The sequence below is a fragment of the Spinacia oleracea genome, chromosome 6 (assembly GCF_020520425.1).
Source record: "Spinacia oleracea cultivar Varoflay chromosome 6, BTI_SOV_V1, whole genome shotgun sequence".
Taxonomy (NCBI): Eukaryota; Viridiplantae; Streptophyta; class Magnoliopsida; order Caryophyllales; family Amaranthaceae; genus Spinacia; species Spinacia oleracea.
The window spans coordinates 148,545,002-148,565,180 of record NC_079492.1 but is presented as its reverse complement, the minus strand read 5'-3'; the positions used below and the strand labels follow the sequence as shown (position 1 = coordinate 148,565,180).

General features: G+C 38.4%; 1 protein-coding gene and 1 non-coding gene across 2 annotated transcripts; both read left to right on the top strand.

Moving 5' to 3' along the window:
* Window positions 1-10,069: 10,069 nt before the first annotated feature.
* LOC130464532 (small nucleolar RNA R71) lies at window positions 10,070-10,176 on the top strand. The gene has a single exon (XR_008924935.1). It is a non-coding gene; the product is annotated as a small nucleolar RNA R71 (small nucleolar RNA).
* Window positions 10,177-16,741: 6,565 nt separating this feature from the next.
* Window positions 16,742-18,431, top strand: LOC110792151 (AT-hook motif nuclear-localized protein 23). The gene has a single exon (XM_021996966.2). It carries the CDS (start codon window positions 17,118-17,120, stop codon window positions 17,994-17,996), a length of 879 nt encoding a protein of 292 aa, XP_021852658.1. The 5' UTR covers window positions 16,742-17,117; the 3' UTR covers window positions 17,997-18,431.
* Window positions 18,432-20,179: the final 1,748 nt, after the last annotated feature.

Genomic DNA, 20,179 nt, shown 5'->3' with positions numbered 1-20,179 from the left:
GTTCTAGTGATTAAAAACGAGTACATGTGTAAAATAGGTCTCAGACTCGAATTTCTCGCCGTAATTTATATTGACCTTGCGACCCATTCCACAATTTAAAAAAAATCTCCCTTCCCTATTTGGTTTTTAATCCTGTTTTTTTTTTAAATATCTCATTTCTAAAAATAACATAGAATCCTAATTTTACTCTCAAAATAAAATGAATTTGGTCCGCTACTTTGTCCCATATCAATTCTACTCCCATTTTTTTTTACGGTTTTTTCATGAAATGCCCCTGAGGTTTCACGAAATTCACCAAATACCCCTGCGCGTTTCAAAATACATAGTATACCCCTATTTTCTCATATTGTTCATAATATACCCCTAGACTTAACGGACGTTAGTCCTCCGTTAGCTGCAATTTACCATTTTACCCTTATGTGTTGTTTGGTACGATTCTTTACTTAAATCCCCACTCAACAGCTCTACCCACCCAAACTTTCTCTCTCATCCCACCCAACCCACTCAAACACTCTCTCTCTCTCCTCCCACTGAACCAAAACCACTCCTCACCGTCGTCACCAGTCACCACCTTCCCCTGCTACCGTCGCTTCTTCCTAACTTTCCAAAGATGAGCCTTTGCTCTCTCATTTCACCCTACCCCTGCAACACCACCATTATCATCACCAACAAGGCAACAACAAAAAATGACGAAGTATCCAACAACTACACCAACAATTACAACCCTAATTTCAATTCCAGTCATCAAGAATCGCCTCAAAAATCTTCAATTGGTGTTACCATAGCTGCTGCTACACTCTCATTCAGCCTCTTATTATCTCCGCCTGTTTCGGCTGCTGCTAATTTGACGGCTTCTGATCAATCGTCCGATGAGTATTTCCGCGAAGATGAGGGATTATTGGGGGATGATATGGCATTATCGGTGCCCAAATTGTGGACGAATGAGGGTATTGTGAGGCGGCTCGTTCACCAGTTCTTCTTCAGTTTCATCTCTTCCTTTTAAATTGTGGATGAATTCTGGCACAATTGTCTCATATGTTGTACAGAATTCGAGGGAAGAGAAGGAGATGAACTCTGGTCCAACGAGTCCCACTGAAGATGGCAGTGAGGTGATTTCTTTGGTGGTATTTGTAACTTGGCTGAGATCTTTTCAGCTTTTGAATGATTTAGTTATAGGGTTTTTGAAATCAGGGGATGTTGATAGGACATTGTGGGTTTTAGGTGTGGTTCAGGGAATGGGTTGAGTCCTAAAACTGCCATGCTGATTTCGGTTATTTCAGCTTTGGGAAATTCTGGGAGGGCCGAGGTTAAGTCGATGGCCAGGTTTGCGAGGTGGTGGTGGTTTGCCAAAGAGGCGTGGGTCAATTCTTTTCCCTTGCTTAAGCTATCGGCTGCTTTTGAATCACCAGAACTACTGTAGTTGGACACCGAGACCTCAGCCACACTGTCCGTGTACTCCGAATCTCACCCATGAGAAGTTAAAGAGAGAGAATTTGTTTGGGAGGATAAATTGAGTGACTCTGGCGACCAAAGCGATTGATCCAAGAGGCCTTCATTTGGGGTAGTTGATAAGTAGTCCTCCTTCTATGCAATGTTTTTTCCTCACCCTTGTCATCGTTAGGAAACACTAGTTTAGCTTTTAGCTATTATCTGATTCTTGAAAAAAGCTTGGCTTCTCAGCTTTTGATCCTTAAGACTATTCACCTCCACTTTCGAAGTCCTTAGAGACAATTTGGCAGTCGAGGAAGCAAGCTGCAGTCTTCATGACAGCAGGCCTAGAAGTTCTTGGATTATCACCAACATTAGTCTTACTTATCTTGTTAACGAACCTAAAGAAGATTTTTGTAAAGCTTTTTAAGCAATGTCATGTATCTAAAGTGATCTTGGAAGAATACAATACTCAATTTCTTAATTTACAGGAGGCTTAACTTTGTAATATCCCTGTTTATTGATGGAATATAATCTATGTTTATTGCTGGAATTTTTTTACAAACTGCTCTACTTCATTGCGAAGAAAATTAGATATGTAAACTAGCCGTTAGATTCAAATTTTGCAGTTTAAAAGCAGATTGGGTATTTGGTTCAAGCAAGTTTACAAATAAGTGTATATTATGCAAAAAGTTTATAAATATGTGCATTTGGTGAATTATAAACATGACTTAACGGAGGACTAACGGAAAGTCATAATAGGGGTATTTGGTGAACAGTATGAAAAAAATAGGGGTATACTATGTATTTTGAAACGCGCAGGGGTATTTGGTGAATTTCGTGAAACCTCAGGGGCATTTCATGAAAAAACTATTTTTTTTATTAAAGCACATTTAATGCACAGAGAATCAAACAATAAGGATATAGGAACAAACGGCTTTACCTGGTACAAAAATCTTACATATACCCTTAGGGTATGAAATAGTTTCATATCCTTGACTGTGATTGGTCTAAAATTTCAAATTCAAATACCATTTGAAATTTTAGATTTAAATATCAATCTCATGTGGGATTGCTTATATGACAACAATCAATTGGAGCGCAGGAGTATGTTACTATGTGGTACTGACAGGCTAAATCGCACTCCTATCAAAGATAAACCTAACGTTCACCAACTAAAAATATAGCAAGGGAAGCAGGGATCGTATCCACAGGGAAACAATGTTCTTTCTACTATTAAATTATTAATCTAGACTACTGGTAACAAGAATATGGATTGATTTGTATAATATAACTAGGACGATAATAAAATAGGAAGAAATCAGATATTAAAAGGTCTAGGGCATAGGTTCACCGATGAACAACATTCCAAGACGACAACAATCGATAACAATCAATATAACAGTTAATTAGACCAGCATGCTCTCTCGAATCGATACTAATCATAGACTTAGAATTAACGGGCTCTCGCTACGTATTAATCCCAATTCTACCTATTGAAACAAGCCTAAACATCAAATTGCATCTCTCGAATCTTAATTTGATATTGCGAAACTAATACAATCAAACCTGCGCAAATCTAATTGCAAAGTAAATAAGGGCAATCAATAGGAATTAACAGCTAAACCAACAATCAACAACAATTAATCATCCTTTCACATTCGTTCATGGATTCCCAAAACCCTAGAAAATCAACTACTCACACATATTAACAATAAGCAAAGCAACTGGCATGATTGAAAACATAATTAAAGCTTAAACAAAGAATTGAAATAAGGAATAATACCTAATTGAAGGACAATGGCAAATGAAAGCTTCGATTTTTCTTTGATTGAAAATAAACTAAGTGTTTGAATTGATGTAGAGAGAAAAATAAAACTTAGAAAAATAAACTAAGGGTTTTGTGCTGGAAAAATAAGATGTTCGCCAAAAATAAAACAAGTTTGCTTATATAGTTTTTTGCCAAAATAAGGCTTAAAAACGGAATTAAAAACGCGAAAAACTGCTGGAGGTTGGCGTCGCCCGATTGGGCGACGCTTCGCCCGATCGGGCTAATCACTCGATAGTCGGCCCGATCGGGCCAAAATCCGCCCGATCGGGCGGGTTGCGAAATCTCCACAAGACCTCCAGATTGACCGCCCGATCCGGATCGGGCGAGCTGCGCCCGATCGGGCGCGCGTTGATGAACTTGGCTTGCTTATACTTCCGCCCGATGGTTGCATTTCGCCCTCAGCTTCCAGGGCGATTTGCAATCTTCAATGTATCTCGCCCGTGTCACCAAGTCTAACTCCCGGGGCTCAACCATAAGCATCTCAGGCTCCCGAAAGTCGACGATGGAGGTCCCGAACTTCTCGGACTCATATAGTGGCCTTGATCAACAATGAAACGGGTCTAAAACGACCAATTTCTCATAATCAAACCTGAAACTCAAGGCACACTCAATAACACACATTAGTACTAGAAACGGCTCCTAAGAGCACGTTTGATACATAAAAGTACTAAGGGACGGGGGCAAAAATTCTATATAAAACGCATATATCAAACTCCCCCAAGCTAGATCTTTGCTTGCCCCTAAGCAAAGAAATCATCGATGAATACATAAATCAACTTCACCCCAAACACATCTTAAAACAATGGATACGATTCAAGGCAAAATCCAACAAGCATGCATCAATGTCAACCAATCAAATCCATCCAACCGCTAATCCGCCTTAACAATCGTCACGCAAAGCGAACCAAAAATGCACATTGGAATTCAAGACTAGTGCTCACATACTCGTCACTCATTTATGTGGCGGATAAAAGATGTACCCGTTCGCTCTCCTCCCAACATATGAGTGAACAATGCCCTCCCAAACTCACAACACTCGTGTGTCTAGAAAAACATACACTCAACCTAATAGTCGACTCGAAATGTGTCATGTCATAACTTGCATTGATAAACAACTACTTTCACATTAATACAACTCTATGCACAAAGGTCGGAAGGTCTTTCAAGCTTGTAATGTTAGGCTTAGGTAAGGGTGCGGTAAATTTGGGAAAAATGTGAGCTTAAAGCCTTGGCTTTGGGGAGCATAAATCCTAGCAAAACCATGGTCAACCACAAATGATGACCACAACCACAACTTCCCACTCAACACATGATGAAACAACAAACAAACCACACTATATTTTCTAGCCTTTCTTTCACAATTAAAATCAATCACTCATAAGGATAAGAAATTACAATACTTGAGTGAAACAATGCTTTGAAATTTCTTGAGAATAACGACCTTTCCTTCTTTTTCTTCTTCTTTTTTTTTTTTTTTTTTTTTTTTTTTTTTTTTTTTTTTTTTTTTTTTTTTTTTTTTTTTTTTTTTGGAACCTTCACACGATTTTTTTTTTTTCTTTTATTCTCCTCATCTCATTCATTTTTTTTTTTCAACAACAATCATGATAAGAAGAATTTCCCTTTTCAATACTCGATATGCTCAAAATGTACCACACTGCAACTCCCTCACCTCACTACTATTAGCTCCCCCAAGCTAGGCTTGGGACTAGTAACCAATGGGGAATTTACGGGCTTGTAATGTGGTTAGTCACCGAATAAATGGCACAGGCACAACATGGGTAGAACAAGAGGGAACAAACGTATCTAATTTCATCTGAAGGCTACCTAAATAGAAAAATGCCTTCGTCCTCCACAACGTGCATGTATATGAGTCATAAAACATTACTAATAGTTGCAAACCAATACTCAAAATCAATGGCACACCAGGAAGCTATCACACATCCTAACCAAGTCAACTAGTCAAGCACCAAGTCCACAAGTAGTTGGTCAGAGTTGACTCAAGTCAAGGCATCAAAGTAATCGGATCTCAAATCATGGTTAACAAATCAACAATGCTCGTCATCAAAAACCAAGAATCAAAACAGTTTACAATCAAGGGGCACAGGGAAGCATGGTTTTGTATTCATCGGAACGTATTTTTGTATATTTTTTTTTTTTTTTTTTTTTTTTTTTTTTTTTTTTCAAAGCAATAAACTAATCTAGAATGCATTAAACACACCAAAATAAACACACCAAAATAAAGAAATGCAATACTAAAAGAAAGACATACCTACAATGTACAAGTAGTGTGAAACCCCCCCCAAACCAAATCAGACAATGTCCTCATTGGCTCAAGGGTATCGAACCTCATCATCAACATCATCTCGGCATCACTGATGGCCTTGGCCATCATTACCAGCATCATCACCATCATCTCGGCCAGCATGTCCACTAGGACCCGCTCCCCACCCTCCGTACTGGGTGGGTGTGAAGGTGCCCATAGAACCCGGAGCTCCATATCCCTCCGCGGGATAGGTAAACCAGGTAGGGTGCTCGTAATCTGGGGCAATATAGCCCTGCCTGGCATACTGATCATAAAATGGGAACATGGTCCTCTGGTGATCAGCTGCGAACTCCCGGAACCCGAGCTCAAGTCTGCTCAACCTCTCATCAATGGACCCCTGATCCTCATGAACTACCGGGCCACTCTGGGGCCTCCCCGTGTCTCGACGCCCCCTCCTGAAGTAGGTGCGAGGCTCTGGCTGGTACTGATGGGGCTCTGGCTGAGGGTCAGGCTGAGGCTGGGGGTCAGGCTGAGGCTCTCGCTCAAATCCAACAAATAGATAATGAGCCTGACCGGGTCTGAAACTAGTGCGGCCCTGAGGGTCAGGCAAGGTGAAAAGCCTGTTTCCCTCGAAAATCCAGTACATGGCTCCCGGCCTAAATAACCCGTGCTCCCCCTGCAGCCTACGGAGTCCAGCAAAATAAGCCAAATCAAGCAAGTTGCTACCCAGAACTGGGATCTGGTTAGCCTCAGTAAAATTGGCCGTGGCCATGGCTATGTGGGTGATCAACCCACCAATGGTAATCTTGGTAGTATGTGTGGAGGTGGCTATGGAGTAAAATTGAGAGGCCATGTGATGTGCAAGGTTCATTTTGTAGCTCTCCTCTCCTTCGGAAACGTAGCCACCTAGGATCTCTAGCTCCGTACTTCTAATGTTCTGGGTCTCATCCCTACCAAAGATAGTAAATCCTAGGAACCTGTAAAAGACAATGGGTACCGGGTGTTGAATCTTGGAAGCATGCAAATGTTGCATACTCCCGGGATTATCATTGCCCGTAAGCTTTCCCCACATGGTACAGTTATTGTGAGCCTCCTTGGGTTTCCTACTATATGTGGTAGACAATCCAAAAATTCTACCAAAATCAGATAAGCTCATGGTGTAGGTTCGGTTCATGACACGAAATTGAACCGATGACACGGTTCGATAACCATCCCTACGAATATTAAAACTACTCAAAAATTCTAGAGTCAACCGCCTAAATGTGAGACGGAGCATACCATACATGCTACTCATACCAACACCAACAAAAACACGTTTTACATCACGCTCAATTCCCATTTCATGCAATGATTTTTGACATATAAAGCGAGTAGGGATTACCTCCCTCAATTTGAGGTGCATGAATCGTGCTCGTTGCTCCTCCGTAATAAAGATGACATCCGGAAAATCCGTGTCGGGCTCGAATTGCGGTGGTGGAGGTGGTGGTGTCGGTTCCCGAGCTCGGCTTGTGGAAGCCTCATGTTGATTTCTTGGTACCCTCGTGCATTTTCTTTGTGGTCTATTTGCCATTGATGAAAAATCTGAATTTTTGAGCTTTTTGAGTTTTTTGGGTGAATTTGGGGATTTTGTGGGGATGAGTGAAAACTTAAATCGATTAGGTGTAGGTTGTAGAGGATGATGAGGAGATGATTTTGATGAAAATTTTGTTGAATTTGGTGGAGAATTGAGGGAGATATGGTGGTTGGAAGTTTTTTGGAAGTTGGGGTTTAATGGAGGAGTGAGAGAAAGTTAGGTTGAAGATGAAGAGGAAGTGAAGAAAGATTGGGGAAAACGTGAGTTTATCGCTGAAATCGCGTCTCGCCCGATCGGGCGAAATTCCGCCCGATCGGGCGGGATGCGATCCTTTTCTTTTCATGCGTGCGCGCCCGATCGGGCGCACCACGCCCGATCCGAATCGGGCGATTTGCGAAAGCTTATTTTCTTGACTTTCCCCTGCCCAGAATCATCCTTGACTTTTCCTCGAAAATTTCATCAACCGCCCGATCGGGCAAAATAATTTCGCCCGATCGGGCATTCCACTCGCTAGACAGCCCGATCGGGCAATATAAAATCCACCGATCGAGCATTCCACTCGCCAGTCCGCCCGATCGGGCATTCTGCGCCCGATCGGGCAGAAATAAGCTTTATGAAAATCATCCGTGCGCGCCCGATCGGGCGCAGCTCGCCCGATCCGCATCGGGCGATTTGCAATGTGCTTGGCCTTGAGCTTAATTTCACTTTCTCGAACTTGGGGCTTTAGGCCTGCACATTAAGAAACACCCAAACAGCGTAATGCCCTCTTCTCGCCTCACTAACACCAAAAACAATACTTAAACACACGTAGGTAATAGAAATACTTAAACACACGTAGGTAATGGAAAATACTAACTAAACACACAAAAATTAGAATCAACAATCAAGCTTATACTACTAAGGCAATAAATGGATAATGAAATACTCATCCCCTATGAGATTGATGTAATGTCCCCATTACACAATCTCCGTTTATGCGCAGACAATAGACATGAAAGGGATGAGAGCCACGACAGCTCATCGAATGGGGGCACCAAAGATGGTGCCACCTGGTGTCACATCGATTACCTTGGATGAGCTGTGTGGTGCGGGAAGTGACAGATCACGACCCCGATCGTGAACACGATGTCCACCGTTTACAAAACTTTCGGCCCCTTGGGTCGTGGCATCATCAATCCGTCCCTTCTTTCGAACCCATGCCGAAGAGTGTATACTCCGATCACCTCCACCTGCAAGACAATTTGAAACATGTGCTTTTTCCGAGGAGTTATTGGAGTTAGTATGAGTCAATTCGGTATTAAAATAATCATTAGAAATATTGACTCCAAAACATGACTCCTCTACCATAGGGTTCTTAGCAACATGGGTTAAATTGAAAGTAACCTTATCATCTCCCACATTTAGCGTCAACTTGCCATTCTTGACATCTATGATTGCCCCCGCAGTGTGTAGGAAAGGCCGACCTAAAATAATAGGAATTTGCCTATCCTCTTCCATGTCTAATACAACAAAATCAACAGGAATAAAGAATTTACCTACTCTAACAGGCACATCTTCTAAGACACCTAGGGGGTATTTTACAGATCTATCGGCCATTTGCAGAGTTATGTTGGTAACTTTTAAATCACCCATGTTCAACTTAGTACATACAGACAGGGGCATGACACTAACACTGGCACCTAAATCACATAAGGCTTTGTCAATAAAAAGGTTGCCAATATTACACGGGATAGAGAAACTCCCGGGGTCCTTCAACTTGGGTGGAGACTTATTTTGTAGTAAGGCACTGCACTCCTCAGTAAATGCAACAGTCTCCACCTCACTAAATGCTCTCTTCCTAGTCAAGATGTCTTTCATGTACTTAGCATATGCAGGTACTTGAGTAATTAATTCAGTGAAAGGGACTGTTACCTGCAGATTCTTTACCACTTCTAAGAACTTACCAAACTGCTTGTCTAGCTTGTTCTTTAGCTGACGATGAGGGAAGGGAAGTTTGATAGGTGGAACTTGTATCTCAACTTTCTTCTCAACCCCTGTGTCAGCTTCCTTATCCTTGACCACCTTCTCACTTTCTCTTGGCACAGCACCACTAACAGATACTTCAACCCCTTCCTCTATAGTCATAGGTGGCCCATCATACTCATATCCACTCCGCAGAGTGACAGCATTTACAGACTCTCTGGTCACAGGCTGTGAAGGGAGTTGACCTTTGGGTCTCTCTGCAAGAGCGGTAGCCATTTGTGCCAACTGTTTATCCATGATCTTGTTATGAGCAGTGAGGGCATCGATTTTGGCATCCTTTTCGCTTAGAGATCTCTGCAATTCCAACATCATATTCCTCATCTCTACAAGCATGGGATCAGGTTGTGTGGGTTGAGGTTGTGGTGGTAAGCCAGGTGATCCACTAGGTTGCGAGTTGTAGTTGCTCCGCGGTTGGTAGGGTTGTTGTGGTGGTGGAGGGTGTTGAATCTGGTGGGGGTTCTGAACATTAGTACTCCTATATGATAATAGGGGGTTGTTTTTATACCCCTCATTGTATGAGTTGGAATACGGATTGTTCTGCTTGTAGGACTGGAATGCATTGCATTGTTCGATGGAGCTTCGGCATACCTGTGCATAATGGCCCTGCATCCCACAACTATTACAGACATTAGCAGATTGGGCACTTATTGCAGCGACACTAGCATGTTGGGTGGATTGGGAAGATGCGATCTGTATATTGTCGAGCTTGTGATGTAGGGCAGTTAGCTGAGCAGTAAGCTGTTCAATAGAATTCATCTCATGCTTAACACCTCGGTCGGCAAAACCTCTAGGATTCCCATATTGGGCACTATGGATGGCCATCTCCTCAATCACCTCCAAAGCTCTAGGCACCTCCAGTTGCATGAATCTTCCACTGGCAGCTGAATCCAAAAGACACCTAGATTCGTTACCCAGACCATTGTAGAACTGCTGAACCAGGAACCAGTCATCTAAACCATGGTGTGGGCACTCCCTTTGCAAGTCCTTGAATCTCTCCCAAACTTCGAACAAACTCTCATCTACTTGTTGAGAGATACCTAATATCTGACCCCTCAGACGAGCTGTCTTCTCAGGTGGGAAATATTTAACATAGAAAGCAAGGGCCAAAGAATTCCAATCGGTGATTTTCATAGCTGCGCGGTTGAGACTGTTAATCCATAACTTGGCCTTCCCACTCAATGAAAATGGAAAGAGTATCTCCATAGTCTGCTCCGGTGTTAAATTCTTCTGCTTAATGGTGGCACAATACTGAATGAAAGACTGAATGTGGAGATTGGGGTCTTCACCCTTTTCCCCACCGAATTGGTGTCTCTCGATCATGTTTATCAGCTGGGGTTCAATCTTGAAATTCTCGACCGCAATGGAAGGCATGATTGCCTTGGGAAGCATAGACAGACTTGGTTTAGAATAGTCTGTAAGCCTTGGCACAAGTGGGGGTGGTGGTGCTTGGTCACCCATCTCTGAATCTGTATGGAATAGATTGCTAATCAGATAGTCGGATTCAGAGTCAGAATAGTCTCTCAACTGTTCAACGAATCTACGCCGTCTACGAAAGGTCCGTTCAGGTTCAGGATCGAACGAAGTCAGATCGCTGGTATGGACAGTCCTGGGCATAAACAAGCAAGAACTAGAAAACAGTCGTGAGATCCGGTCTCAAGGAACGGGAGTCCCTTGAGAAGTGACAAACAATAATCCAGAAAAACAATTAATAACAGAAAATAAAACCGTTTCCCCGGCAACGGCGCCAAAATTTGACAGGCTAAATCGCACTCCTATCAAAGATAAACCTAACGTTCACCAACTAAAAATATAGCAAGGGAAGCAGGGATCGTATCCACAGGGAAACAATGTTCTTTCTACTATTAAATTATTAATCTAGACTACTGGTAACAAGAATATGGATTGATTTGTATAATATAACTAGGACGATAATAAAATAGGAAGAAATCAGATATTAAAAGGTCTAGGGCATAGGTTCACCGATGAACAACATTCCAAGACGACAACAATCGATAACAATCAATATAACAGTTAATTAGACCAGCATGCTCTCTCGAATCGATACTAATCATAGACTTAGAATTAACGGGCTCTCGCTACGTATTAATCCCAATTCTACCTATTGAAACAAGCCTAAACATCAAATTGCATCTCTCGAATCTTAATTTGATATTGCGAAACTAATACAATCAAACCTGCGCAAATCTAATTGCAAAGTAAATAAGGGCAATCAATAGGAATTAACAGCTAAACCAACAATCAACAACAATTAATCATCCTTTCACATTCGTTCATGGATTCCCAAAACCCTAGAAAATCAACTACTCACACATATTAACAATAAGCAAAGCAACTGGCATGATTGAAAACATAATTAAAGCTTAAACAAAGAATTGAAATAAGGAATAATACCTAATTGAAGGACAATGGCAAATGAAAGCTTCGATTTTTCTTTGATTGAAAATAAACTAAGTGTTTGAATTGATGTAGAGAGAAAAATAAAACTTAGAAAAATAAACTAAGGGTTTTGTGCTGGAAAAATAAGATGTTCGCCAAAAATAAAACAAGTTTGCTTATATAGTTTTTTGCCAAAATAAGGCTTAAAAACGGAATTAAAAACGCGAAAAACTGCTGGAGGTTGGCGTCGCCCGATCGGGCGACGCTTCGCCCGATCGGGCTAATCACTCGATAGTCGGCCCGATCGGGCCAAAATCCGCCCGATCGGGCGGGTTGCGAAATCTCCACAAGACCTCCAGATTGACCGCCCGATCCGGATCGGGCGAGCTGCGCCCGATCGGGCGCGCGTTGATGAACTTGGCTTGCTTATACTTCCGCCCGATGGTTGCATTTCGCCCTCAGCTTCCAGGGCGATTTGCAATCTTCAATGTATCTCGCCCGTGTCACCAAGTCTAACTCCCGGGGCTCAACCATAAGCATCTCAGGCTCCCGAAAGTCGACGATGGAGGTCCCGAACTTCTCGGACTCATATAGTGGCCTTGATCAACAATGAAACGGGTCTAAAACGACCAATTTCTCATAATCAAACCTGAAACTCAAGGCACACTCAATAACACACATTAGTACTAGAAACGGCTCCTAAGAGCACGTTTGATACATAAAAGTACTAAGGGACGGGGGCAAAAATTCTATATAAAACGCATATATCAAACTCCCCCAAGCTAGATCTTTGCTTGCCCCTAAGCAAAGAAATCATCGATGAATACATAAATCAACTTCACCCCAAACACATCTTAAAACAATGGATACGATTCAAGGCAAAATCCAACAAGCATGCATCAATGTCAACCAATCAAATCCATCCAACCGCTAATCCGCCTTAACAATCGTCACGCAAAGCGAACCAAAAATGCACATTGGAATTCAAGACTAGTGCTCACATACTCGTCACTCATTTATGTGGCGGATAAAAGATGTACCCGTTCGCTCTCCTCCCAACATATGAGTGAACAATGCCCTCCCAAACTCACAACACTCGTGTGTCTAGAAAAACATACACTCAACCTAATAGTCGACTCGAAATGTGTCATGTCATAACTTGCATTGATAAACAACTACTTTCACATTAATACAACTCTATGCACAAAGGTCGGAAGGTCTTTCAAGCTTGTAATGTTAGGCTTAGGTAAGGGTGCGGTAAATTTGGGAAAAATGTGAGCTTAAAGCCTTGGCTTTGGGGAGCATAAATCCTAGCAAAACCATGGTCAACCACAAATGATGACCACAACCACAACTTCCCACTCAACACATGATGAAACAACAAACAAACCACACTATATTTTCTAGTCTGATCTAACTTGATCTGTATCGATATGAGAAGGAGAGTTGGGATTAAATGAAGACAGGTGGCCCCGGAAAATGGGGGAAGGAAAGAGACAATGACCTCGTGGCCGACAGCTATACGGTCACCTCCCCTTTCCATCTTTCTCATTTCATCCTCACTCACTCACTCACTCACTCACTCACTCACTCACTCACTTACTAATCTCACTGTCTTCTTCTCAAGTTGTTTTTTTGACTAAGTTGATCACACGTGATGCCTCTGATTTACCCTTTTTCTTTCTCAATCTCTGCTATTCTCTGCCGCATTTAACTAACCCTTTTTACCATTTTAATTTCACATTTTTATCAACAAACGTTTAACGTTACAATTAAAAATAACACTCGTATAAAATATGAGTAAATTACTAAATTATCATTTGGGAATGGAGGTCGAAATGTACACTACATTACCTAAAATGAACGTCTACTTATATGATATATCTAGGTTAAACACAGTCCTATGTATAAATAGAAATGTATAAGTCCATTTACTTCATCTTATATTACCTCTGTTTCATAAAATTTTTTACAGTTACTATTTGCACGGATTTCAATGCAATATTAACTACTAATAGTACTATTTTGTATGTGATTTTTTTTTTAAGTTAATATTCTGAAAATACATACCGAGACCAATCTAACAAGATCTTACATGTAAGGTTTTGATGTACGAAGTATATAATAATGAGAATTTACGGTCAAAAATTTCATACTTTGTACACATTTTTCAAAGCGTAAAGAACTTTCAGAAATAGAGGTAGTAGCTCCTAACATTTTTATTTTGATACAAGTAGAAATTTACTTAGTAAAGTAAGCGAGAGGCTTTTCAATAAGTATATGCAGGAAAAGTGTCGATAAGTCATTAAATCTTAACTTTCAATTTCCAATAATCAATCTTAATAGTCGGTACATTTGACGTTGAAAATAATACGAAGTAATAATTAAAACCCGGTCAATAAAAAATTGATTCGGTCATACTACAAATATTTCTCCTATCTCACTCTCCTCCAAATTCATCCCTAATATTTTTCGGTTTTTCAGTATCCGTTATCAATCATGGTTCGTTCAAAGAAATTGTAAATCCCACTACTATTGGAAATGTAATTAGCACTACAAGAATTTGTATCTTTAACGACAACCTAATTACGACGGGTCAAAAATCCCGTCGCAAAAGCCTTTTGCAACGGGGCTAACAACCAAACAATGACGGGAATAACCGTCGCAAATGTCTTTTACGACGGGTTTACGACGGGATTTCTATTAACGGTCCCGAGAAGAAACCATGCAATGTATACAAACACATAAAATCAATACACTAATATCTTCCTTAATGTAGTTTATTAACACTACCCAATTAAACAAATTGTTAAAACAAACCTCATAGATTATACGTCGTAATCTACATACTACGTAGTACTATCCAATTAATGAAAAGTAACAATTTGTAACCACATCAAAAGTTCTTTTATGTAAAGAAAAATGTATGAAATCAAATGGATCGAAAATGTATGTATTGATTTTCTATGTTTGTATCCATAATTCAATGTGAATCCTCAATCTCAAATACTTCGTATGCAACACTTGCATTCAATATAATCTTGCATGAGGTTGATTTATCTTAAAACCAATTCCTTATTTGAAGGTAAAAACTTTGACCCGTTTTCTTTCAATTCAACAGTAAAATATCTTAATCGAGTAAACTCAATTATTACATCATCGTTGTCGTCTACTCACATTAACTTTGATCAAACCAATTGTCCGTTGGCCTAGGGAGAGGCGTGTGCCCCATCGGCGGAATTAGAACTAGGATTTCAATGTGCACTCTTTTCTTTATTAAGGTTTTTTTTCCTGGAGCTTGTAATTCATCCTATGGGATGATTAGGCAGTGTTTCTTGTGTAAACACTACCTAGATTTTCTTTCCTTATAAAAAAAAATAAAATAAAATAAAATAAAAGTAAGAAAAACATACAATTACCAATTAAGTGTCGAATCTGGCAATAAATTAAATGTCTTATTAGGATGTTTTGAGTTAAACCTAAATTACCGTGAGCGTTTACGCATAGTATTAGAATTTTCCAACATAGTAAAAGAATGTGTGTACAAGTACAACATCATTGAATTTACACACTACTACACTCTATGACTCTAAGCATAAAAGGTACATACTACTATATACTATATACTATTTACTATATATGTAACACTAATTAGGATATTTGATGTTACACCAAATTAAGATTAGTGGACAACTTAAGATTAAGGAGAAGCATGCAAGGTGCCGCAGCTGAAGGAGTGTCCAAGGTGGAGATACCACAAAACGACAAAATTAAGGGCCCATACGCCGCAGCACCAATGTCACCCTTCCCCCACTTGCTCTCATTTCTCTTTAAACCTTTTTATTATTAATTATTAATTTATTATTATTATTATTCTTATTTTTGTTTTTATTTTAACTAATATTTTATTTTTGTTGTATTTATTAATATTGTGCTCTCCTCACGTTTTTGGCTTAACACTAAACCTTATTTGTTTGGTCAACTTTTTGCTTAATCGTGGTTACATTCTAACTTTGGTTGATTAAGCAAGATATTAACAAAGTCTTTGTAGCAAATTGCACACAAGTTAAGCATCTTAGGCAATCTTAGCTAAGCTAAACCCACTATTTTAACTCTAATGACTATACAACCATCATTAGGGGTCCATTTTAATTTAATTAGCTTCCTCGACTAATTATATATTTTATATTCAGATAATTCAATTCGCCATTTAAATTCATATTAAATGGTTTTCTCAGGTCGTCATGTCAAAAGAAATAGAGATTATTAATTTTCATTCAACTCGATTAGTCGATTTTGACTTAATTTACAACAAGGATATATACGTTGTTATTTTATGATTAATTTACAAGGTTGAATTGTTATATCTCCGAAAAAATTAAAAAAAAAGGGGATAAAATTGCAATTGTCCTTTAGTTTTGTAAGCAAACATAGAGATTCAACTAGGACCTACTTGGCTACTTGTACTTATTGGTTCTTAATTATTCTTAATTTTAAACCTTTTTTTTATATATAGGGAAATGATAAATATTATTCCCACTATTTTGTTCTTAATTTCCAACTAGTATAAGTATGACTAAGTTTGAAATGACTATACTCTCGTACAACATAGATTCAATTTGTTTGTTTCATGATCGATTATAAAGTCCTTATGATAGTACTTTTAAATTATCTTAAGTCAAAAACTAAAATTTGACAACTTAGTTCATCTCAAATCATTCATGGATGAAATATATTTATTTCTCTAATACATACTTTGTATAATACAAATCGGGTAATATAATCTACATTGTAACTTTAATTTAATACAAACACATACCATTACATAACATAAAACCATCGATCTTAAGTAATTACAACTCATATATCCAAAAATATTAACGGATTTAATTTATGATTCTTAATTTTTTTTTAATGTTTAATTTTTTTTGAAGTAAAGAATTGTATTTTAATATCGAACTAACTATTTTATTGTAACATAAAACTTTGATAAATACAAAAATAAAATCCAAAGACTCAAATAGAAATGCATACTTAATTTGTTCTTCATACTTGAAGCAACCCTACGCGCTTATACCACGCGTTGTCCGGTTGTTCCATTGCATAAAACCTTAATTATAAAACTAAAGTGACAAAGAAATTAAATTATATACATATATTAAAAAAAATTTTATTTTTTTTATTTAAAAACAATAGCTTTAATTTATAATTTCCTGTATATTTAAACTTTAAGGGGGGAAGGGTGTATGAGAGAAATGACTGCGTCTCTCATTGTTTTATGTTGATCCAGCTTAGCTTCTTCCTTTCCTTTCTTTCTACTCTTCTTTTTTATTTATACTACTTCCAGTTTCAAACCTCTCCTTTTCCTTTCTCCATTAAATAAATCATCATCCCTCCCAAAATTACTTTGTTTAATTTCTCCATAAAAATTAAACAAATCCCATCTCCCACAAAAACAAAGATTAAATAGAACTGTTCTTCCTCCTCTTGTCTATTTCGATTTTTTTAAAGTTTACTTTTAATTTTCATTAAAAAAAAGAATTCAATTCCTGGTATAGTACAGGTAATTTACTAATTTTCTGTTTTTGAATGCTGTTGTGGGAATGGCGGGTTTAGATTTAGGAACACCGAATCGATATGTTCATCAACTTCACCACCAATCATCTCACCACCGGTCGGACCTCCATTTACAGCAGCAAAGGTCCGACCCGTCTGAAGACGATGATAATAACAATAACGATCATGATGAGCACGGGTTAGACCTAGTCAACGTTTCCGGCGGGTCAGGACCCGGAGACATAGTGGGGCGGCGACCCAGAGGAAGACCACCTGGGTCGAAGAATAAGCCTAAACCACCGGTGATAATAACCCGGGAAAGCGCCAACACTCTCCGAGCTCATATCCTTGAGGTGGCGAGTGGTTGTGATATATTCGACTGTGTCGCCTCCTACGCACGGCGGAGGCAACGGGGGATCTGCGTCCTTAGTGGTACCGGAACCGTCACCAACGTTAGTCTCCGACAACCAGGAGGTGGCGGAGCAGGTGCGTCGGCGGTTGTTACGCTACACGGTCGATTCGAGATCCTTTCTCTATCCGGGTCGTTTTTACCCCCACCTGCCCCACCCGGGGCCACAAGTCTTACCATCTTCTTAGCGGGTGGGCAAGGGCAGGTTGTCGGAGGAAACGTGGTTGGTGAGCTGGTTGCTGCTGGACCTGTTATCGTCATCGCCGCTTCCTTCACCAACGTCGCTTACGAGCGGCTTCCGTTAGAAGAAGAGGAATCCGCCGCTGCTGCCACTGGTGGTGGTGGTGGACTTCAGATGCAAACCGGACCACCCGGTGGAAATGGGGGTCAGTTCCCTGACCCTTCTTCAGGGTTACCTTTCTTAAACTTGCCTCTGAATATGCAAAACTGCCAGTTGCCGGTTGATCAATGGGCTTCTGCTAATAACAATTCAGCTGGTAGACCTCCTTTTGGATAATAATACAAAAAAATTTAATCAAATTAAAAAAAAATGAATTCAAAGCAGCAACAGCAGAATCAGCTTGTTTTTTTTTTCTTTTTTTTTTTTCCTTTTTTTTTTCTTTAGTTAGAAAGTTTAATTAGCTAGAATATTATTACTACTACTACTGTACTACTCAACTCCCCAGCCATTCGATGTTGATGTTGATGATGATGATGATCAATCCAACGGCTGTAATCTCCCCGCCTCGCAACGGCAGCATTTGAAGGATCGATCAGGTCAGCCAATAATAATGTAACTTATGTTCTTCTTCTCCTTCTTCTTCATCTTGAGAGTAATTAATTTCTCTCTTTTTTTTTTCTGTATTTTTGAAATTCTGGAAATAGTCTCCTTTTTTTTCCCTTCATTTTCTTTGTGTTGGTGTTTTTGATGAAGGAACTTCCTTATTATGTGTTTGATTGGGTTTTTTGTGTGAGAATTATTCCAAACTTTCAGTTTAATTTTCTCATCATTAGTAATTGTGTTGACATAGTTCTTAATATAATTAGCTCGTGTTTTTCTTAAGGATAAATCAATGTAATTAATTATTCGTTATTCTGGTCCGATCAACGATCTAATCCTTGATAAATAGCTTAATTATCTACTCATAATATTAATTAATGAAAGAAATCTAGTTCAATATCCATATATAGTACTTTTAACAACATGTCCAATGATATAATATATGGTCAAATTGATGAATATTTGAATTGGAATGAATTGCAAACATAAATCATGTGCCTTAACTTTATATTTTTTATTTTTATTAAATTTTTTTGCATTGTTTTCAGGGAGAAGTAATAAATACTAAAAACAATGGGAACAGAAATTGGTTTAGTTTCTGAGTTAGAATGATTCTTCTTGTCTTACCAAAAACATTATTACTAACATTCACAAGTTTCACTAAAATGTTTACATTTATTTTCTGCCAACTTAGTTTTCTAGAACTTCTAGATCTTTTTTGTATTTAATTTTATTTATGAAAATTTATAATTATTATAGCTAGAAAAAGTACTAATTTTAACTTCTATTTTAAGGAGAAAACACAAGGAAAAATGTTTTCTGCTTACTCTTTTTAGTAAGTTCTTTTAGGGCAAGAAAACCAGATTTTTAACTATATTTATAAAATATTTTCATAAATATTGATTAAGTTTATTAATTAATCCGTACTACATAGTGAAGCACATGATTTGCATAAGTCTTTGAACTAACCAAAACAAATTTATAATTCTAGTCTTCATATTATGATAAGCAAACCAATTAATAAAGATATTACCGTTACATGTTGACTTCATTGGATCTGAAGCATATTATTATACATATAGTACTTGATCTGAAATTTTCTATAATTTTTCTGAATTAATTAAACTTTGAATTATATAATCAAGATATTGTTTCATTTTAGTAATGGATAATTATAGTACAAATGCTTAATTATAGATTAATGTAGAACATGATCAATAGCAATAACTTACTAGCTAGTTGGATTAGTTAGATACTATATTTTAGGGCAAATCGATATAAGTATATAAATTATGATCTTAATTATTCTAATTTTCTTATCCATCCCACTTTTTTTGTTTTAAATGATATGTTAGACTTAGCCACATTTGATATAATTTATGTAAAATAAAGTGTTACTTGTATATTGTATGATACGTAGTAGTACATATATTTCATGCTTAATTAACAACTAATTGATATGTCTTCCCTAAACAACTTTTGTCTAAATGGTTTATCAAAGTTGATCACATATTATATCCTAGCTAAGTAGCTAGTTGCCATCTGATCCGCTAGTTGTTTATTAACTAGCTGGACAATGCTAATTAATTAAGGAGTACTTAATTATCTTGTTCATCGAGTAATTAATAATTCGGCCCTATAGTTAGCATGTTCACTTGCTAATCAATGTTTTGTAACCCGTTAACTATTAAATTAAACCAACCTCCTAGGATAGATTAACACAATAAGAAAGTTTAGGCGCGCGCTTAGGGTTCAACGAAGGTCACATATCAAATTTCGATAAAGGTCGCAACTTGCGAATCTGTGTCATAATGATGACATGACATGTTTATGTGTCATGAACTTAATTGGAAACTAAAATATTTAACTTATATAAACCTATTATACTTGTTACAAAAAATGTAGAAAATCTTAATATT